Source organism: Thermobia domestica, chromosome 13 (assembly GCF_964235325.1).
Source record: "Thermobia domestica chromosome 13, izTheDome1.hap1.1, whole genome shotgun sequence".
Classification (NCBI taxonomy): Eukaryota; Metazoa; Arthropoda; class Insecta; order Zygentoma; family Lepismatidae; genus Thermobia; species Thermobia domestica.
Window position 1 is genome coordinate 53,457,802 of NC_137466.1, and position 20,130 is coordinate 53,477,931.

At 35.7% G+C, this 20,130-nt stretch overlaps 1 protein-coding gene across 3 annotated transcripts in view; it reads left to right on the forward strand.

The window, feature by feature from the left end:
• Positions 1–20,130, forward strand: part of LOC145668151 (uncharacterized) — a 180,230-nt gene that overhangs the window by 86,419 nt on the left and 73,681 nt on the right. For all 3 annotated transcript variants that reach the window (XM_081735737.1, XM_081735738.1, XM_081735739.1), the window contains exon 2: positions 16,581–19,103. In XM_081735737.1, coding sequence (XP_081591863.1) covers positions 16,581–19,103 — 2,523 coding nt within the window. The remainder of the gene's footprint in view (positions 1–16,580; positions 19,104–20,130) is intronic.

Sequence of the window (20,130 nt, forward strand, 5' to 3'; positions counted from 1 at the left end):
TTAACGGTATTTCTCTCACCCTTCTGGGTTTTTCCCAGCCACCGAATACGAGAATGAAAGGTAGAGCGTATGTAATAGGTAGAGAAAGCACAGGACACATTTTTCAAAAAGCACCGCCTGCAGAGCGCCTGACTCCAGCGGGCGGTGTCTAAAAGAAAAGAGACTCCATTCCAATGCAACGAAAAGTTAAATCCTGGAATACGTTACGTAATGGTTAGGGTCCGGATCTACAATATTAAAAAATAAATAAATAAAAATGCAAATACGTATTAAAATGTTCGAAAATATACGCTATAAATAAAATAACATGCAGCTTAGAAGCAGCTTATTCATTTCAGGTTCACTTGTTTTCAATGTTTACTGTGTGTAGAATGAATTTCCACACTACTACAAAAAAATCCCAATATCAAACTTCGTTTTGTTTGAAATAAGTTCATAGGTCGAGATTGACCTTTTAACAGGAACTGGTGTGGTTGGACAATACTTGTACAATGATAGAGGAAGTTTGAAACATTCATCTGGCAAAGACCTACTGATTCCACACATTTACTGGTTGATATGAATTAAGCACTTTGTTCAACTTCTCTTTAACTTTTTTCTTTTTTAATTTCGCCTGGGACAGAACTTGAAGAAATTGATTTCATAACAAGTGCGAGTGATTACTTTCCTATGAAATTTACCACAAATATACATTTCCCGATTATACACATAGTATCATTATTAAAAGTACCCTGCAAAATCATTATCGAATTATATTCTTACAAGAAGACACTTATAGATATGCGACAATCATTTAGGGCATGAGTGTACTTGCATATGCTCATATTGATTTTTTCTTTTAGTTCGAACCCTAGTAAGGGCAAGTGATAGTTACAGAAACAAAAGAACTATAATCTAGTTTGTGTTATGCTGCAGTCTAGAATTCAGATCTTAATTATTTTTTCTTTTATAATATAGAATCTGAAGCACATTGTTTCAGCGAAATGTCCTTTACTTTTCTCCTATAAGCTAATGGAGACTGCTTACGCCAGAAATTGAATCCAGGGTCCGGTATAAGACCCATTTGGACATATTACTGGCAGATCTATCGTTTCCACTTTATGTATGATAGGATACAGCAATTCACCTTATATAGATTATGAGACACAAGATAAGGCGAAAAATTTCGAATGTATTTTATAATGATGTTTTCTGTACAGAGTTTCTAGCTCCTTGGCACAATCGGAAGTCAGAACCCTTTTTATCAGAGGAATATAAATTGACATGTACTACTGACTAGTTTAGTTATGAAACATTAATTACACAAGTTCTCGTATAAGTGATGTCCCTAATCCTAATTCTCAACTACTTCCTCTTAATTTCCAGTTTGCCATGATTCCTTCTGAACGATAGGGAAAAGAACTGACCACCTCACATCTGTATAACTGGCTTAGTGGCCCCTAGGTAGCTATGTTCAGGTAATTGGATTAGAATTTGCATTCGGACACAATAGTCAGACATATTACTACGATGTAAAAGTCACATCACTTATTTTCATGTACAGCTGCTGGGATTTGAACGCATTGAAACTGTTAAAATTCATAATGGGCAATTCGCTCGCACATAAAAGGCTAGCATGTTATTTGGGACTAGAAAACTTTTAGAAATTCTTATAATATTGAGAACAATTGTAAACAGGTCCAGAAATTCATAAATATAAATAATAATAAAATAAATAAATAAGGACGAAGATACTGTTTCATGCTTACGTTAAAATCTCCTTACTCACAGTTGCCCTGCAGTACTTCTTGTGAATCCTCTATGTGATATTTTCTTATGTTGTAATTAATCAGCACATATTTCTGCTGTTCAAAATACAACGCGCAGGTGGCAGGAACTATGATAAGAAAAGTAAGAAACGTAGAACTATGGAAGTAACTAACGTGCAATGCTGTGTTTCTGTTTGTGACTATCAGTGTACCATGACTGAATTTGTTGGATATGTAACTTAGATTGGAGTTGCGGCGTCTGAAGGGACCGTACTCAATTGATTTTGCTTTAAATAACGTTATGACTTTGTTTGTTGTTCGTACTTTGAGTTCTATAAAGTTAATGTAAATGATACATAAGAGATAGCATTTTGCTTCAAAAGGATAAAACTAAGAGTTGTGGAAATGTATAACGCATAATGCTATGTTTTAATTTAAGACATCGAATCTTTAAATTTTTATTTAAGATGACAATTTCTTTATTCATGTTATATATATTTTAAATGCAATAATAATCGCTTTATTTGAGTTCCATGTTACGGGAATACATTTGAAAGTATTTTCGTAATGCGAAAATATATATTGAAGTTAATTCTTATGTTATGTCCTGATTATTATCGATATTTCAATCTCAATTTATGTTTTGTTTAATTATATGTTATATTTGATCATTTTGGTGTTCAAAGAACAACTATATGAATATCACATACATCTTTTTCAAAACCTTCTTCATGATGCCCAAGTAAATAATTATTAGATTGTAACAAAGCATGTAATGGCCCCGAAAAGGAGTCAAACAACTAGTAAAAGCATTTTTTTTTGGACCTGAAAAATGACTAAAATAACTTATTAATCTAATTTCGAATGTGCCCTCATCGTCGTTGAAATGTATAAATGAATGAAGATGATAAAGTTTAAAATGAATATGATAATGAAGATGATAATAATATTATTATAGAATTAAATATGATATATGTATGTATAATTATATGAATTGTAATATTTAAATATACGAGGTACATTCGAAAACTCGAATAATTTCCATATGTATATAAACGGTCCAGAATTCTTTTCCCTTTTTATGATAGTTAATGAATAAAAAGGGAAATTCCGTTCGGGCGTCATAATATACAACGGTACGTTGTATATTTTTATATTATTTTGGGCAATAAGCATTTTTTTTTATATGTACTAACCCAGGTTACGAAGAAGAAGTTAGTTACAAATATATAATTGTCAAGTACACAAAAAGATATTCATATGTTAAATAATGAAATTGTCAATATCTGGTTGGCAGGCAACCAGATAAACAATACATATATAAAGAAATAAAGATGGAATCAATATAAAAGAGACGAAGTGTGTTATTATTGATGGCTCAAGTTTAATTATAAAAAGAACCAGTGTTTTTCGTTGTAAAAATTAAAAGTTTGTAAAATATTTCTCAAAAGGTTTGTGAAGTGATGAACAACTATACAAAAGCTAATGTAAATAGTATCTGAGCTTAGTTACAAAGAATTTACTTCCTCACTTTCATTTTATCTTCTGTCAAGGATTTCGCATGTTGACATGATCGTAGGTTAGAGTACTTTTATAACGGACTAACATTACTTGACATGTGCAAGTGAATGTCTGTATTACTTTCTGGCATATTTCCGGAGAGATCTTTGCACCACGTTTGCCAAACCTACTCTAGCTGCCTTTATATCACTGTTGTGCAGGAGACGTTCTTTAGCAACTAATATTCCAGTGCAACTCCCACACATTTTGGTTTTGCTTGCCCCGGATAAAATTTTCTGGGAGATAGCCTGATAATGAAGCCATGACCAGTTAGTTCTTGTATTCATTATGTCAGTAATTCCAACGCTAATTATGTCCCTTTTCTATATTTTTCAGTCCTCTATATCCCAATTTGAACTAGAGGAAAATTCTTACTTCTTTTTCCATATTTTTCTGAGTGAATTTGATAATTTTTGTTTCCTTGTTTATTTCCATATAGTATTACAGGGGCGGATCCAGGACGGACTTCTGGGGAGCGGTGGGTTGTAATACTGCTACTTAGAGGTACTTTTGAGAGCTCCAAAGACTGGGATGGATTTTATTTATACATAAAATAAGAAAGAGTTTCCTCTTCTGGGGGGAGGCGATCGCTCCCCCCTGAATCCGCACCTGTAGTATTATACCTTGTCTTGAGTGCCTTATCCTAATTTCAAGTACCCCTTGCAAGTCTATTTCCAATTCAAAGTCTGCAAATTTTATTGTAACTTACTTTCCGTTTATCTGGCGTATTTTTTACTATAAGGTAAGTATATTTTTTATTCCTTCTTATATCTGATATATTGAAAGTAGTAGTCAGTGTCTGCATCCATATCTCATCCCTTAACTTATTTTCTCGTCGTATACTTGTCTTTTCCTGTAAGTGCTTGTAGCTGACCGTGTCTTTCGGTTTTCCGTGTCTACATTATAGAACACTTGGTTCGAGTATACATTATCGAACGCTTTTCCAATATCTATAAAAAAGCTAATAGTACCTTTGTTAGCACAAAATGAAATGAAATATTTAATTTAACGTTCTACACTTATGCCCTTTAGGTTAAAAGAGATGGATGATTGATGAAAGTCAATGATTGTGGGGAAAATGGCAGAATGAGTATGTGGAAGGAAACTGAAAAATCACAAGAAAACTCACGGACATGGTTTTTCCACTACAACAGAAAACTCATGATCTGGGATCAAATCAGAGGTGACATCTGGTACCGAGCCACTGTGCCTCTCCTTTCTTAGCACAGGGAAGTTCCTCAATAATTGATTGTTTTCTGTTCCTGCTCTGAATCCTAATTGGTCCTCTGATAGTTTCTGCTCTTCATTTGGAGGCAGGGTGACTCAGTGATAGAGAGCTTACCTCTTGTGCGTGGGGTTCCCGGTTCGATCCCCGACCAAATACCTTTGTGGTGTACAACATCATATTCGTGGGTTTTCTCGGGGTACTCCTCTTCTACATTTTCATTCCACCAATCCTTTCATCATCATTCACTTGCCTTAATCATCCGCCTCCCTTAGCCTTAAACGCATAATCGTGTTGGGCCACGGTGGCTCAGTGGTAGAGCGTTCACCTCTGGTGCTTGGGGTCCCGGGTTCGATCCCAGCACCCGCCAAGTGAACTTTGTGGTGGACAAACACCGTGTGAGTGGGTTTCCTCGGGGTTCTCCCGTTTCCTCCCACTTTCTTCATTCCACCATTTCATTCATTACTCATCATCACCGTCTCCTTTAGCTTAGCCGGCATATGCGTGGGACGTAAAACTCAAAGATTTCATTTATTTTGCATAATCGTGTTACTTTAAACTGAAAAATATTTTGTTTTTCATTTTCTTCTATCATGCGATAAGATGACTCTACATAGCATTTTCGATGCACATAATAGCAAATTTAAATTTCTTGAATTGTGGTCTTCATGTGCATGGCCAATTCACCTATTTTCGTAGTGCTTTATTTTTTTTTACTTTTTTGACTTAAGGTCAATTACTCCGTAATTCAAGTAACTCCTAATTTAAGTAGCTTCTGATGCTTAATAATACAGATTTGGTGATTAATTAATACGAATTTAACTTTCTTTGCTGAACAGAGACAATATGAGACGTGAACAATGACTTAAAGTGAAATCCAAACAACTACTCTTTTCTTTTCTTTTCTTTTTTTTTTTTTAATACAAGACAAGCACTTCTACTAAATATAAAACTTAAAATCTTGTAAATCGAACCTAGAGCTATGCGTACTTACGATCTACATGCTAATATTCAGAGAAATATAATACCTAGGTATAAGAAAGAAAAAAAAACACGCCTATGCGAAAGAATCAGATATTAAAGTTTGTATGAACAGAACTAAACCGTTAAAGAATAACGATTACTCAGTTGTAACAAGTTTTACAAAAAAAGTCGTGGAAAGTGAAAAGGAAGAAAGAAAAATACCGTACTTCAGATTTAATGAATTTCCAAATTTGTAACCTTCTATGTAATTCAGTTAGTTACTAGTCCATTGTATCTAAACACTAATTACATTACAAACATTTAACACAAAATACTTAAATTGCAGTTTTTATTATCTGATTACTCATTCTTCTGAGGTTTTCCTTTTTAAAAAAATAAAGAAATAAATCAACTGCTTATGATATACAAAACAGTGATAAAGCCAGCAATGACATGCAGAGCAGAAACATGGCCAATAAAGAAAGAAAGAGCGGGAAAAATGATTGATTGCTACCGAAATGAGAATGCTCTGCTGGATGTGTAACAAGAAAAAACAGAGTGAAGAATGAGACAGTAAGGGATTAATTAAGATTGTAGTGATATATAAGAAGACCAAAAAGCAAGACTGTAATATTATGGCCACCGAGCGAAGTAGCTCAAGTGGTAGAGCGTTAGCTTCGCAATCGGGAGGTCATGGGTTCGATTCCTGCTGCCGACCATCCTTTCTGGAGTTTTCCAGGGTTTTCCCTAGTCCTACCAGGCAAATGCCGGGATGGTACCTACTAAACAAGCCCTGGCCGATATCTTCCCAAATCCTTTCCATTGTTGTTGTTAGATATCCAGTGTAAAACGGCCTCTGAGCTGTATCTGGTGATTGTTAAATAAGTAAACAAATAAATCTAATTAGAAGAACAAATGACTATGCGATCACAATAGTGATTGCAATGGAAGTGGATGGGAAGAGAGGTAGAGAGAGACCAAGAAATAAATACACGGACATGATTTCAGGGAGAAAGGTCTAACAGGGGAAAAATTCCGGAACAGCGCTTTATAGAAAAGAGAGAAGAGAAAGAAAAAGAAAGAAGGCTGCTTGTAACTTTAAGATTTTTTTTTTTACGTAATTATCGTAAACTTATTTTGTGCACGATAATGACATCTATTTATCAGCTTCTCAATGTCTGAATTTAAAAACTTACATATGTAATATTATTTCCTTTTTCGGGAGAATGCTCTTCCTTAGGCATGGATGCCAGATAAAGGCATTGTTACAAGATGTTCAAGTTTTCTAATTTTTTTAATGTTTTCTTTCAATTTCTTCTTACTTTCGATTTCCCTATGAAAAGGAAAGAATCAAACAATCATTTCTGTATAAATTCCAGCAGTGACTTATGAGGGAAGCCACATTGCTAAAAATTGTCATTTTGTCGTTACAAACAAAAGGAAGAAGACTTATCTAATGATGTAATTCTTATACCCAGGAATTAGGACATTGGATGAATTTTCTTCCTGTAGCTTAAAGCGATAAAATGGTAATTTTCACTAATGTGACTACCCTCATGACCCGCCACTGATGAAAATCCTTAATTTTGCAATCTCTCCTCTTGCTTTTCCTTGTCTTCTATCATTATGTTGAAAACTCAACCCTCAATGAAAAAGAAAGTTTCACTTTAACCTAGATAGCCATGAAAGTCCACTGTTTTTGGTAAATTAATACATACTCGAGTTTGCAGAAAAAATAACTTTCTTGAAATAACTGCAACTAGTGACTTTTTATATATATATAAATTACAGAATTAAATCTCAAATTAGGTAGTATTTGTTTTACAATAGGTACATTTGGAAGTATATAATAACAAATTTAACTATTTTTAAAAGTCTGTTACACAAAATTCCAATTGATATTGCATTACGATCATAGGCGGAGCTAGGAATTGTCTGCTGGGAGAGGGCGAAGTGGGGGCAGACCAATTGGTCGCTCTCGGAGGTCTTGGTATGTGGCCATCTTATAGGTGGCATTTTTATTTTTTGTCAAAAAGTTGGAGGGCAATGCCCCCATACCCCCCATAACTCCGCCCATGATTACGATATCCTTTGGAGATTCACTAGTGCCAGAACAAAGCAATTAAAGCGACTTGTAATTGAAACTTGCTAGTTTTGTCTGTTCCTTGTTATTAAACTCACAGAAATGTCTTAATTACATTCACCAACGAATACCTGTCCAAGGTTAATAGAAGTATCCGTAGCTACTCTACTCAGCAAGAAAATAATATACACATTGAGCCTTAAAATTTCACTCGTTTCAATAAAAGTAAGTATTGCTGCCGACTATAGACCCAATGACAAATTACCTGATTTCTTGAGAAAATAGATAACAATTTTTTAAATATTTTTAGACATTTATTTAAATACCTAGTAAACGAATAGTATCGTTCTATAAATGATCATGCTTCCTTTCAGAAAATGTCCTGAAGGCAACAAATTATACTTCCGGGAGGCTTTGACCCCGTTGAGTTAAGATAACTTACGATTACATGTTGGATTCGTGCAGAATATGTCCTATAGTAAGTAACCTCCCGAATAACATTTTATAGAAGAAAGTCTGCTGGGAGGGGGGGGGGTCAAAATGTGAGGGGTTGCTCATTTGCTTAAGCATACTATGAGCGAGAGTAAACGGGATGTAGGACGTGAGCAAAGTTCCTCCGAAATATGCCAGGAAGAAACACTGTAGAATAGCTACCCCATATAATTGATAAAATTTGTTTCCTAGAGTCAAACAAGCTAAGCAAAGAAATAAATAGTCACAAGGTTAGCTCACAGCCAAGAGAAGGATAGTGAGTGTGACGAAAAAATCGAAAAATTTGTAAACGGACTTACGAATTTAAAAGCAAAATAGAATAGAATTGAATTAAAACAATATAGGAAATCTATGAATACAGAAGTGAAATATAACAGAAGTAAAAGAAAAAGAAACCTCCTCAAGGAAATAGACTTGTATATTCACGTAAAGAATGCTTGTTTTGCCATTTTTCTCCAAATAATGTTTGCTTTTTTATTATTTACGTGATACATAAAAAGTTGCAACATTCTCATTTTCTTGTGCTTATTTCCTGGTTTTCTTAGTGCAAGGGCGGAGGTGCACATGTCTATAACTGTCCTGCTTTTTTTATTTCCTTTCTTTTTTGGTCATTTAGTGGAGAAACTTCTTTTGAGTTTCCTTTCTTTTCTTTCAGTAATGTTTTCACTACAGTACCATGACAACTGCTTTATAAAACAAAGAAATTACCTTTAAACAAGTGTACACATGACAATACAAATATCTACGCTATTACTTCAAATGTTTTGACTAGCCTTGTCTGAAATTTCCAACAGTCAAAGAAGTTGATCTAGATTAAATCTAATACAACTCACTGCCATAAGCCGACGATTTAAAATTGAGGAGTATGTGGTCTGCACATCTCAGGCTTATCGCTATTATTATTGGTTTTCAATTATACTACTACTACTATTATTATTATTATTATTATTATTATTATTATTATTATTATTATTATTATTATTATTATTATTATTATTATTGGTAGAGCGCTTACCTCTGGGAACTGGGGTCCCAATTTCGATCCCGAGCCAAGCAAGTTTGTGGTGGACAACATTGTGTCAGTGGGTTTTCGTTTCCTCCCACATTTCCATGCCAGTAATTCTTTCATCATCATTCACTTGTCTTAATCATCATTGTCTCCCTTAGTTTAAAGGGTATAATCGTGGACCGTTAAACCTAAAACATTATTCTTCTTCTTGTTCATATTATTATTATTATTATTATTATTATTATTATTATTATTATTATTATTATTATTATTATTATTATTATTATTATTATTATTATTATTATTATTGGCTTTATTCAACGCCTTTAGGGACATGGATTTAGAAGTAAATGTAGGGAAAACTAAATACTTGAAAATTCACTCTTACCATAATACTGCAAATTATGGATATGTTAAAATATCAAATAATACTTTTGACAAAGTGGATACTTTCAAATATCTGAGATCAACATTAACAGAGCAAAACCATATCCACAAAGAAATTAAATGTCGATTAAAAACACGGAGTTTGTGTTATTATTCAGTCCAAAATGTTTCATCTTCACGAGTCCTGTCGAAGAATTTGAAGCTCAAAATATATAAAACAATAATTATTCCTATTGTACTGTACGCGGTTGCGAAACATGGTTACTTACTCTGAGGTAAGAACACACAGATTGAAAGTATTTGAGAATAAAATCCTGAGACGAGTATTGGGACTCAAGAGGAAGGGGAATGGGGAATGGGGAAAACTTCATAACGAGAACATGCATAACAGGGGCGGATCCAGGGGGGGGGGCGATCGGGGCGATCGCCCCCCCCCAGAAGAGGAAACTTTCTTATTTTATATATTAAATAAAACCCATCCCAAAGTTTGGAGTCCTTAAAAGTAGCAGTATGACAACCCACCGCCCCCCCCCAGAAGTCGGTCCTGGATCCGCCCCTGATGCATAATTTATCTCGTTTACCAAACATTGTTAAGGTTATCAAGGCTAGGAGACTCAAGTGGGCAGGTCATGTATCCAAAATGGAAGAAAGTAGGAACGCTTTCAAAGTGTTCACTGGAAATCCAATCGGAAAACAACCATTAGGAAGACCTAGGCGCAGATGGGAGGACAATATTAAGATGGATCTAGCAGAAATAGAAATACGAAGTAGAAACTGGATCCAATTAGCTAAGGACAAAAGTCAATGGAAAGCTTTTGTGAACGGTCGGGTTCCATACAAAGTGTTTCCATAAGCCATAGGATTAGTTTATAAGCAGTTCGTATGCCATATTTTCAACACTATCTAGTCTAGAGAATCAAGCTGTTTAGATTGTACGAGAGAATGAAGAAATACTCGAACTCCACTTGAAGAAACATCTTTCTTTTAGCTTCGATAATCTGCTTAAAGCATCCTTAGTATAGGCATGACACTAATTTTTTTCAAAAGCAAATTGTTGTACCAAACTTTTTGAAGTTACATGTTTCCTGTCATCATGACCGTAATTACGTCAGAAAACAAATGACGTGTGCGTAGAGTTGAATTGATTGAAACTAGTCATCGATGAATATGGAAAGCCTAGTGAAAAAGTTCAATGACCTTTGAACTACGGTATTTCCTAAGAATAATCTTACGAAATAAGTAAGAAACAAGTTTCCATACTCCGTATTGCCCACATCAAACACTATAAAAAGTTGTGAAATATTAACATGAATGTTGCCATTACGTCCTTTTATTCTTGGCTAAAGTTCTTTTGTCGAGTTGCCTTGCAGAAAGGTAGATTGAAGAAAGATAATTTTCAGTGGCTCCGTTGCCAGCTTCATCAAAACTCGTTAGAAACAACTATAAATAAAATCTTAAAGCTATCATCATTTCCTTCCACAGTTTTCTACTTTTTCAGAAGTAAAAGAATAATACTATTTTTTGTTACTTACCGGTAATTTTCTAGTAAGTTAAAAATACCATTGTGAAAATTACTGTTTTTGAGATTTTCTTCGTTGTTGCTTATTTGAATACATAGTCTTTGCCAAGAGGAAACGTATTGACTACACCTACTGTTTCAATAAGTAATGCTTCCAAACAGGGACGTACGTAGAGGGTGGGTCCTGGGGGTCCGGACCCCTCCCGAAATTTCGACTTTTGTGTAAATTTAGCCTAATTTTAGGGGTAATTTTAGGTATTATAATATAAAATACCCTCATATTAAGTTTGGATCCCTACCGAAATAAATTCCTGGATACGCTACTGCTTCCAAACTACTAAATAACTACACAATTAGGAAATTTAAGAACAAATCTGAAAATCTGTAAGCCAGAAAAGGAACTTTGATAAGCTGCTGAAGGGTTGAAATTAACGGAAATACAGTGTGTTCAATTTAAAACTAGTCCCGAGATACATTTACTTTAATTTAAAACATTTCTCTATTTTGTTGTTTAAAATGTTTGCAGTTTGTTTCATTGTTATGCCAGATTTTTGCTCGTACATATACTTGTAGCGGACAGATGTGAGGGGATATATGTGAGGAAGGGAAAGGATAATATCTAAAATTGTTCTTTTCTCCTCATCATTTCTAATACCTTCTCATTCGTTTTCCGCTCGACCCAATTAATTCTCTCCATTCTTCTCCATACTCCTTTCGAAAGCTGCCAATCCTCTTTCATCATTTTTGCGTAATGTCCATGTTTCTGTCCCATACAGTATAGTACTCCACACGAAACACATAGTGGCACATAAGTGGGAAAGACTGAAAACCTCTTATCTAAAGAACTATTATGAATCAAGGAAAATTTAGTGGCTCTCTACTTTCCTCTTAAAAGTGATATACCGGGTGTATCAAAAGTCCAGGGTCACAGGGCAACTCCGTTATGAGTGAAGATACGAAAAAAATGGAAACAGAGGAAAGTTATTGGAAATAGGTGTTTTTGAACCTAAACTGGTGAACATGATAAGCGTTCAATGTTAAATGGAAAAACAACGTTTACAATTAGCACTGAACGTAAGGACACGTAAAAACGACTCGGGGAACGTACACATTGTTTTGTGAGGGAATCTACGACATTTCGAACCCATTTCCCGACAATTCTGTATTGTTAGTGTGATGATAGAGTTGCCAACCGTCCGGTATTTTACCGGCCAGTTTGGTTTTTGGCCTCCTTGTCCGGTGTCCGGTACGACCTCTAAAGCGGACGTTAAATGTACGATAATTTTTCCTTTTACTAATTTTTATTCTATGTTCTATTCAGATTACTCCAGAGTGACGAAAGAAATTGTTTGTCATAAACATGGTTAAAGCAGAGCTTATAATTCACTTTGATATCGACCTATCGTGCGTGGAATTTACTGAAGAGACTGAAGGCAGGAAAATTTATTGAACTTATCGAAACTACTAAAGGTCAACAAAAGTACATTTTCAACAGCGCAGCTAGCAATGCTTCATTCTCAGCTACATCTTCCAATTAAATAATGCGTTCAGATCCACTAAAAGTTATGTACGCATTATGAGACATTACCAGCCCCAACGAAGTTGGTAAGACTTATTTTTAAAGTATATTTTGTGCATGCCACAATTATATTGCCAATTATATTTGCTTTTCTGTTTTAAATACGATGCATTACTAATGGTACACTACATAAATTACATGTGCGGACTCAACCAAAACTAGAATAAATAAGTTTACTAAATACTTCAAAAATAACTAAAGTTATGAAATTCGAACTCCGAATACCTCAATTCTATGTGACGTAACAATTTTCAAGTTGTTCACATTTTTCAGAATTTTAAGAGTATACGTACTCCAACAGAGTATCCGGTATTTCAATTTTCAAAAGTTGGCAACCCTATGTGGTGAAGGTCTAAGATTGCTGAACTGTCAATATTGCTTTTTCGTGTAAAAATGGTGCCTTACCACTGTGAAGCCTGCGATTGAAAGAAAAAAATCCACCATTTTAAATTGAAAACCACCTACGTCCAACAACTTTTCTCTCTTCCCATTTTTTTTTTTTTTCATAAACTGAGTTGGCCTATTGCCCCGGACTTCTGATACACTCTGTGTTATATAAGATTCAGAGTGAATGGGCGGGAAGAGAGAATTTGAAGTTCAAGTATTGTGGTCAGTGGCGTATTTACGATTTGGTTTCGGGGGTGGCTTTGCCTGAAAATGTGAAAATTCTGCAAGGTATTTCATATACTTTACTATAGTAAGATTTCGGGGGGCTTAAACCCGGATGCCACCCCCCTAAATACGCCACTGATTGTGGTATATAGATATAGATGAATATTTGAATTTTTGAGGTTCATAATTTGATACCGAAATTTTAATTATTGCGCTCCAAATTCGAATTATCCAGACCGCGAGATGTAGACCACTATATATGAAGCCAGAATTACATTGTGTTCGATCTCCATAATCTCAGTTGCGCTTCATTTTTATTCGATGGCGACTGTTCAGCTAGGGTTGCCAACTATGAAAAATGAAAATACCGGACACCCTCTTGGAGTACATATACTCTTAAGATTGTGACGTGATGCTCGTCAGAAATGTGAACTACCTAAAAGTGGTTACTTCACATAAAATTGAGCGATTTGGAGCTTTAGTTACTTTTGAAACATTTAATTAAACTTACTTATTCCAGTTTCAGTTGAGTCTCCACATGTAACTTTTGTAATCTACCATCAATAGTATATCATATTAAAATGGAAAAATAAACATAATTGGCAATAAATTATGGCATGCATAAAATATACTTGAAAAATAAGTCTTACCAGCTTCGCTGGGGCTTGTAATGTCTCATAATGCCTACATAACTTTTAGTGGATCTGGATGCATTATTTAATTAGAAGATATAGCTGAGAATGAAGCAGTGTTAGCTGCGCTCTTGAAAATCCACTTTTGTTGACCTTTAATAGTTTTGCTAAGTTCAGCATATTCCTGTTCAGCAACAACTCTTCAGCAAATTCCACGCACGACAGGTCGATAACAAAAAGCTCTGCTTTAATCATGTTCATCGATAAACGATTCCTTTCGACACTAAAAAATAATCTGAATAGAACAAAGAGTAGGACTAGTAAGAGGAAAAAAATACCGGACTTTTAACATCCGGTTTAGAGGTCTTACCGGACACCGGACAAGGAGATCAGAAACTGAACTGTCCGCTAAAATACGGGACGGTTGGCAACCCTATGTTCTTCACCATCTCACCAGTAAATATCTTTGTATAAATGAAGATTAAGAATATTGTATTTTTCTTCCCTAAATTAACCTTCATTTTACACTTTTTAAATTTCCTATATAATATTTAATTAACAGATTTGAAAATCCCTGGCAATGATAACCTAAGACGAATTATTTATTCCGATTATTGCTGATTTGATTATTGTGGTATTTTCGTGGCAACACTGACCGCGATGTAAAAATCCAAAATCTGACCAAAGCGAAAATCTAATATTAATACCTTGTGTTAGTTTCGCCACCTATACACGTTATCATCGCCTTCATCAGACACAGTACCCAATATTAATGTGTCTCATGAACGCGATAGTATTACCAATCCTCTGAAATAAGTTATTAATACAAGATCTTTGCTTTGGTTATATTTTGGATTTTTTTTTTTTTTTTTTTACTTCAATATATACCTAAATTAGATCTGAAGCTAAAATGAAAGGTAAACAAATGAATTCCTTAATAATAACATTTACCTTCAGAATAATAATCATATGTTATTTCCAAATTGGATAAAATAGAGAAGAAGTATCCCATTTATTAAGGGACAGACAGAAAACAAGAGATTGAAGCTATTTTTCTGGAACTTTCTTAATCTCTTACTAATGAATATACGTAATAACAACGCGATGTAGAAAGCTAAAAAAACAATGTTCTGGAAACAAGGCAGGCGGCTAAACAAATGCAATGTTCTTTTGCCTTTGGTTATGTAGGCCAACGATCTGTATGCTAGCTATTGTTATCTAAAGAATGAGTGAAGAACATTATTGTTGTCTTCGTAAATGGACGAGTGGCAGTAGACAAGAGCCGTATGTCTTTCACTTCTTTGAAAGGAGGAGAACTAAGAAAAGTACTGCATGGAACAGAGGGAAATTAAGATAATATGCTTATCTGTGCAACATACGTATATATAAGAGTGAAAAAAAGTAAAAAAAAAAGTAGTACGTGTTGATAAATGCAACTAACAACGTGTTCTGACAGAAAAAAAAAAAAAAAAAACTTCACCTTTATTATGAAGATTCTAAGATGGTTAGAATAAAAGTTTAACTTTCGTATCATATTATATAACCGTTGTGTTTTAGTATTCTTTTTCGTTATAGTCACACATGGGATTGCCAACCCTCTGGCATTTGGCACAATTTTTATGCCATCTCCCGTTTCTGAATTTTATTGAACTCTTTAACGATCAAGGGGCCACACTGGCTCAATAGTAGAACGTTCACCTCTGGTGATGGGGTCCCTAGTTCGATCCCAGCTCGCGCCAAGTAAAATTTGTGGTGGACAAACACCGTTGCGTGGGTTTTCTCTGGGTTCTCCCGTTTTCTCACACTTTCTTCATTCCACCGTTTCATTCATTTCTCATTATTGTCGCTACTTTAACCCAGCCGGCGTAATTGTGGGACGTAAAACTCAAAGTCTTTGTTTTTCATTTCATTTAACGATGATGGTATATATATAAATAAAAGTGACTGTGTTTATAACTGAGTAACTCTTTAACCACTCGACCGATCTCGATCAAATTTTCAACATAAATGAGGTTCAGGCCTGGAATTGCTTTTATCATTTCACTTTGACGTTACAACTTAGGAGAGGGGGAGGCGGGGATATAAAAAAAATGATCGTAAATGACCAATATTAGTGTTGAATCCGTGGTTTTCGAGGCCACTGAGATGAATAGTGACACTTCCAATGCCGTTTAAATCCATATTCAGCTTCCATTTGTACTTCTAAGGGAATACTGACATGTAAAAATAATTGAAAATGACCGATATTAGTGTCGAATTCCTAGTTTTTGGGATCCCGAAGTTGATTGGTGACAGTTTTGGTGTCATTTATGTCCAAAATGAAACGTATTTTTCCCGTGCGAAGAATGTGTATTCTACTAGTTTATATTAAACAAAACTAAATGGCAAATCACTATGAATTTTGACTACATTTGCAAGAATTTGTAGATTATATAAGGAAATATTACAAAGTTCAGGCTGCTGCCTAAGATGAAAATAAATACAGCTTTATTACCTTTATACTCTGCAATTGTTTTATGACTGTTTTGTGCGATAAAATGTTTTAAATATAAGAATTTTTTTTATTCATTCATAAACTGTGACAAAAATTATGGGGATGGATACGATATGGGCGAAATCATATCATTCTTGAAATCATATATGGTCAAAGAGTAAATTTGAGTTCTTACTTGTTGATAATAATTCGCTAACATTTTAATAATTTTATTGTTTTTCAGCTACTCTTGTGTTGGGTAATAGAAATTACAAGTTATTGTATTTTCTGTTTTCAGTGGCCCAGGATGGGGTAGCCAATTTTCTTGGAGTTCCACCAGAAGACAGAGAACTGTTGGACAATGCCATAGATTTGAATTCACTTCCAAAAGTAGAATCTACGCAAGACATATCTCCAGTTCCTAAACAACCTGATATTCGGTGGACTGGGAATAATGTCATATTTTCAACGGGAACTTCGAAAACAACTTCTGTACAAAGAAGTGTTGTGAGTGGGGAGGGTCATAGCTGGAGTTTAAGTGATAGGAGGACTTCTAGTTTAGATGAATCATCTAGGGACATTAGTGGATCGTTATCTGTGCCTTTTGGCTTGACTGAGGACAGAAACTTCGTTAAAAGTAGTAAAAATGATGAAACACTAGTGTCGTTAGATCAAAGTGAAAGATCTCGAATTAGTAGAGACGGTAGGCAGATTAAGGTAGACGAAAGTATTAGAAGAGATGTGCCAGAAGTACAAGTGTCGCCTTCAGCCACGGCAACTTCCATGGAAAGTTTCAGCTCAGACGCTTTGGTTTCGGATCAACCTGTTCCATCATTGTCAGATCCTGAAACGCAATCAGATTTAGAAAATGATGATGGTAATGCTGCATCCAACGCACCTACGTTACTTTCTTCGTTTACTGACGAGAATGAAAAATTTACATCAGATCTTAATGTTCCATCAAGGGGTACTGTAAGACGTTTACAGCGTTCGATTAATTTCGCTCAAACACCAACATTGGTTCTTTCGACAGCAGAAACCCCTCATTCACGGAAGCGAAGAATTCTTTCTGAAAGGAGAACAGAGCATGATCCTGGATTAGTTGACAATGAAGTGGTGCTAAGGCCTGTTGGAAGAAGTTTTATTAAGCCAACTGTCACCGTACAGCCTGCAAGTGTGATTCCTTCTCAAACAGCGAGGCAGGGGGAAGAATTACGGGCTCCGCAGGGGATGAATCCCTTGACGGAGCCCACGGCCAGCTTTACTGTACCGGACGAGGAGAACCAAGAATCTGGTCCTCAGGATCCAATAAGGACATCTCCTCTTCCGACTACTGCGAGAACAGTGGACGGAGTGAAAGTATACTATCGGAACGAGGAACGGAAGTCGAACCCTGATATACAGGATATTATAAGTGGTATTGTAAAACTTCTTGGTGGAAATGTAAATGTTCAGGCAGCTCCTGTGCCTCCAGTGAGACCCCAACGACCATTAAGTACAAGAATTAACAATCGAGGACCTCCGAGAATTACAGAAATACCATTTGAACCTGTACCTTTAGAAGTCTTGGGTTCATCTACCAGTCCTCCTCGTCGACCTCCTGTATCCAGAAGACCTCCTTATCCTTTTGATCGTCCCCCCACGACAATCCCACACCCTTTTCCAACTGGAATTCCAATTCCTGAGCAAGTAGTACCTGGTCGGATACCTCCACAATCGAAACCAAAGCCACCACCCCCTCCTGAGTCTAAACCCCAACAAGCACATGTTAAACCTCAACCACCTCCGTCAAAAACTCAACATCCTCCACCAAAACCTCAACAACAACCAATACCTCCGAATCAGACTCAGAGACCTACAAGACCCCGTCCAAGACCTCGTCCACCAGGAAACAGGAGACCTCCAACTCCAGGCGCTACAACTTATAAACCAGCCACCAAGAAGCCACCAGATGAAACGGAGTCTAATTCGTCTACTACCACAACCACACAAAGTCCACAAACTACAACTGAATCGCCTGAACAGCCACAAGAGGAGAAAACAGATGGTGAGTCTCATAAAAATAGTCCCGAAGATGACACATTTTCAAATGTCAAAGATGGTGGATCAGAAGAAATAAAAGAACAGAATGTAAAAGAATCTGATAGTAAAGATGACAAGGATAAGAGTGAAGCAGAAAGTCGTCCCACAGCTCCTGTTGACGGTGTTCCCACCAGTGAACTTTCTCCTACTCCGACAGTACTTGAACAAGCAACACCATCAACAACAAGCATACCAGAAGTAACCAAAGAAGACACATCTACTGTAAGACCATCTGCTGATGAAAATATTGGTGATGGTTTTGTGGTTCCTGTGTTAGAAACGTCTTTCCACGAGATCCCTGCAACAGAAAGTACCACTCAAGGTTCTCATGAGGCAGCAACAAGTCTGTCCACATCAACATCTATTCCGACGATTAATGTCACCTCAACAGAGATCGAAACAAAATCAACCACAGAGGACCCCATAATACAACCCACAGACAGCTCAATCACAAGCAACAATGTACCAATCAACAGCAATACCCCTCAATTACCTCAACGACCTCCTATAACAAATTATGGTTTTCCATCTCAATCTCATCGTCCACCTTATAGAAGACCGGGAATAGTGCTTGACGATACAGAATACAAACCAGGTCCTGTGCATGCTCCTGCAGAAATAATTACAGCACCGTCAGTTGGAGGAGGTCATCTAGGAGAAGTATTTGATGTTACGGTCTCAGCAATACAAGGACTAGGAAGTGCACCTCAAAATACAGGGAAGCCCTATATTTATCCAGGCAAGTATTGCTAATTTTTCTCTACATATTCGTATTCACATGAAGAGATGCATGCACTTAGTTTCTAAAAATAATAAAAATATATAAACCAAAGCCTTAGTTAAATATTTACGTATCTTCTACAGTGTTCCTTTTTGTATTTCATTATAAAAATCATGTTGAACTAAAACCTTTTCGGAAGCTTGATTATTTTTTTTCTTCAATAGTAATGTAAGAAATCAATACTAAGTTATAAAGGAATTTACAATAGGAAAAATATGGAAAAGTGAAAATTAAAATACAGAAGAAAAATAATTATGTACTAGGTATATATATATACACAATACTTTTTGTCTTTTTTGTCAATTTTCTTATTTTTCTTTGTGTAAGTTTTTTTGTAAGTAAATGGTTTCTTACATTATTTTTTTAATGGAAGAGTAGGGTTTTCGATATATATATATATATATATATATATATATTTTATATATATATATATATATATATATATATATATATATATATATATATATATATATATATATATATATATATATATATATATATATATATATAAATGAGGCGTATCCAGAGAGTAACTTTACCAGGCGTCCCGTAGCTAGGAAACCGTATGTCTTGAAAAGCGATTGCGTGTACGTGAGAGAGTAAGGTATTAGCATGGCACATGCGTCAGCAGATTTTCTCTAGTGCTCTCAGTAGCATCATGGCAGTGGTTGGAGGTGAACGTTCCTATCCCAGCTCCCGCCGCGTGTGAAGTGCGAGCAGTGATAAAGTTTTTGAATGCACAGGACATAACGCCGATTGAAATCCATCGTCAGCTGTGCTAGGTAGGCGCGGGATACTTAGTGCTGATGTTGTCCTGCTGCACGATAATGCCCGCCCATACACAGCTCGCCAGACAACAGATCTCCTACAGCAGTTCGGCTGGGACATTTTGGATCGTTTACCGTATAGCCCGGACCTCGCTCCGAGCGATTACCATGTGTTCTTACACCTCAAGAAATTCCTGTCAGGTCAGGATCAGCATTTT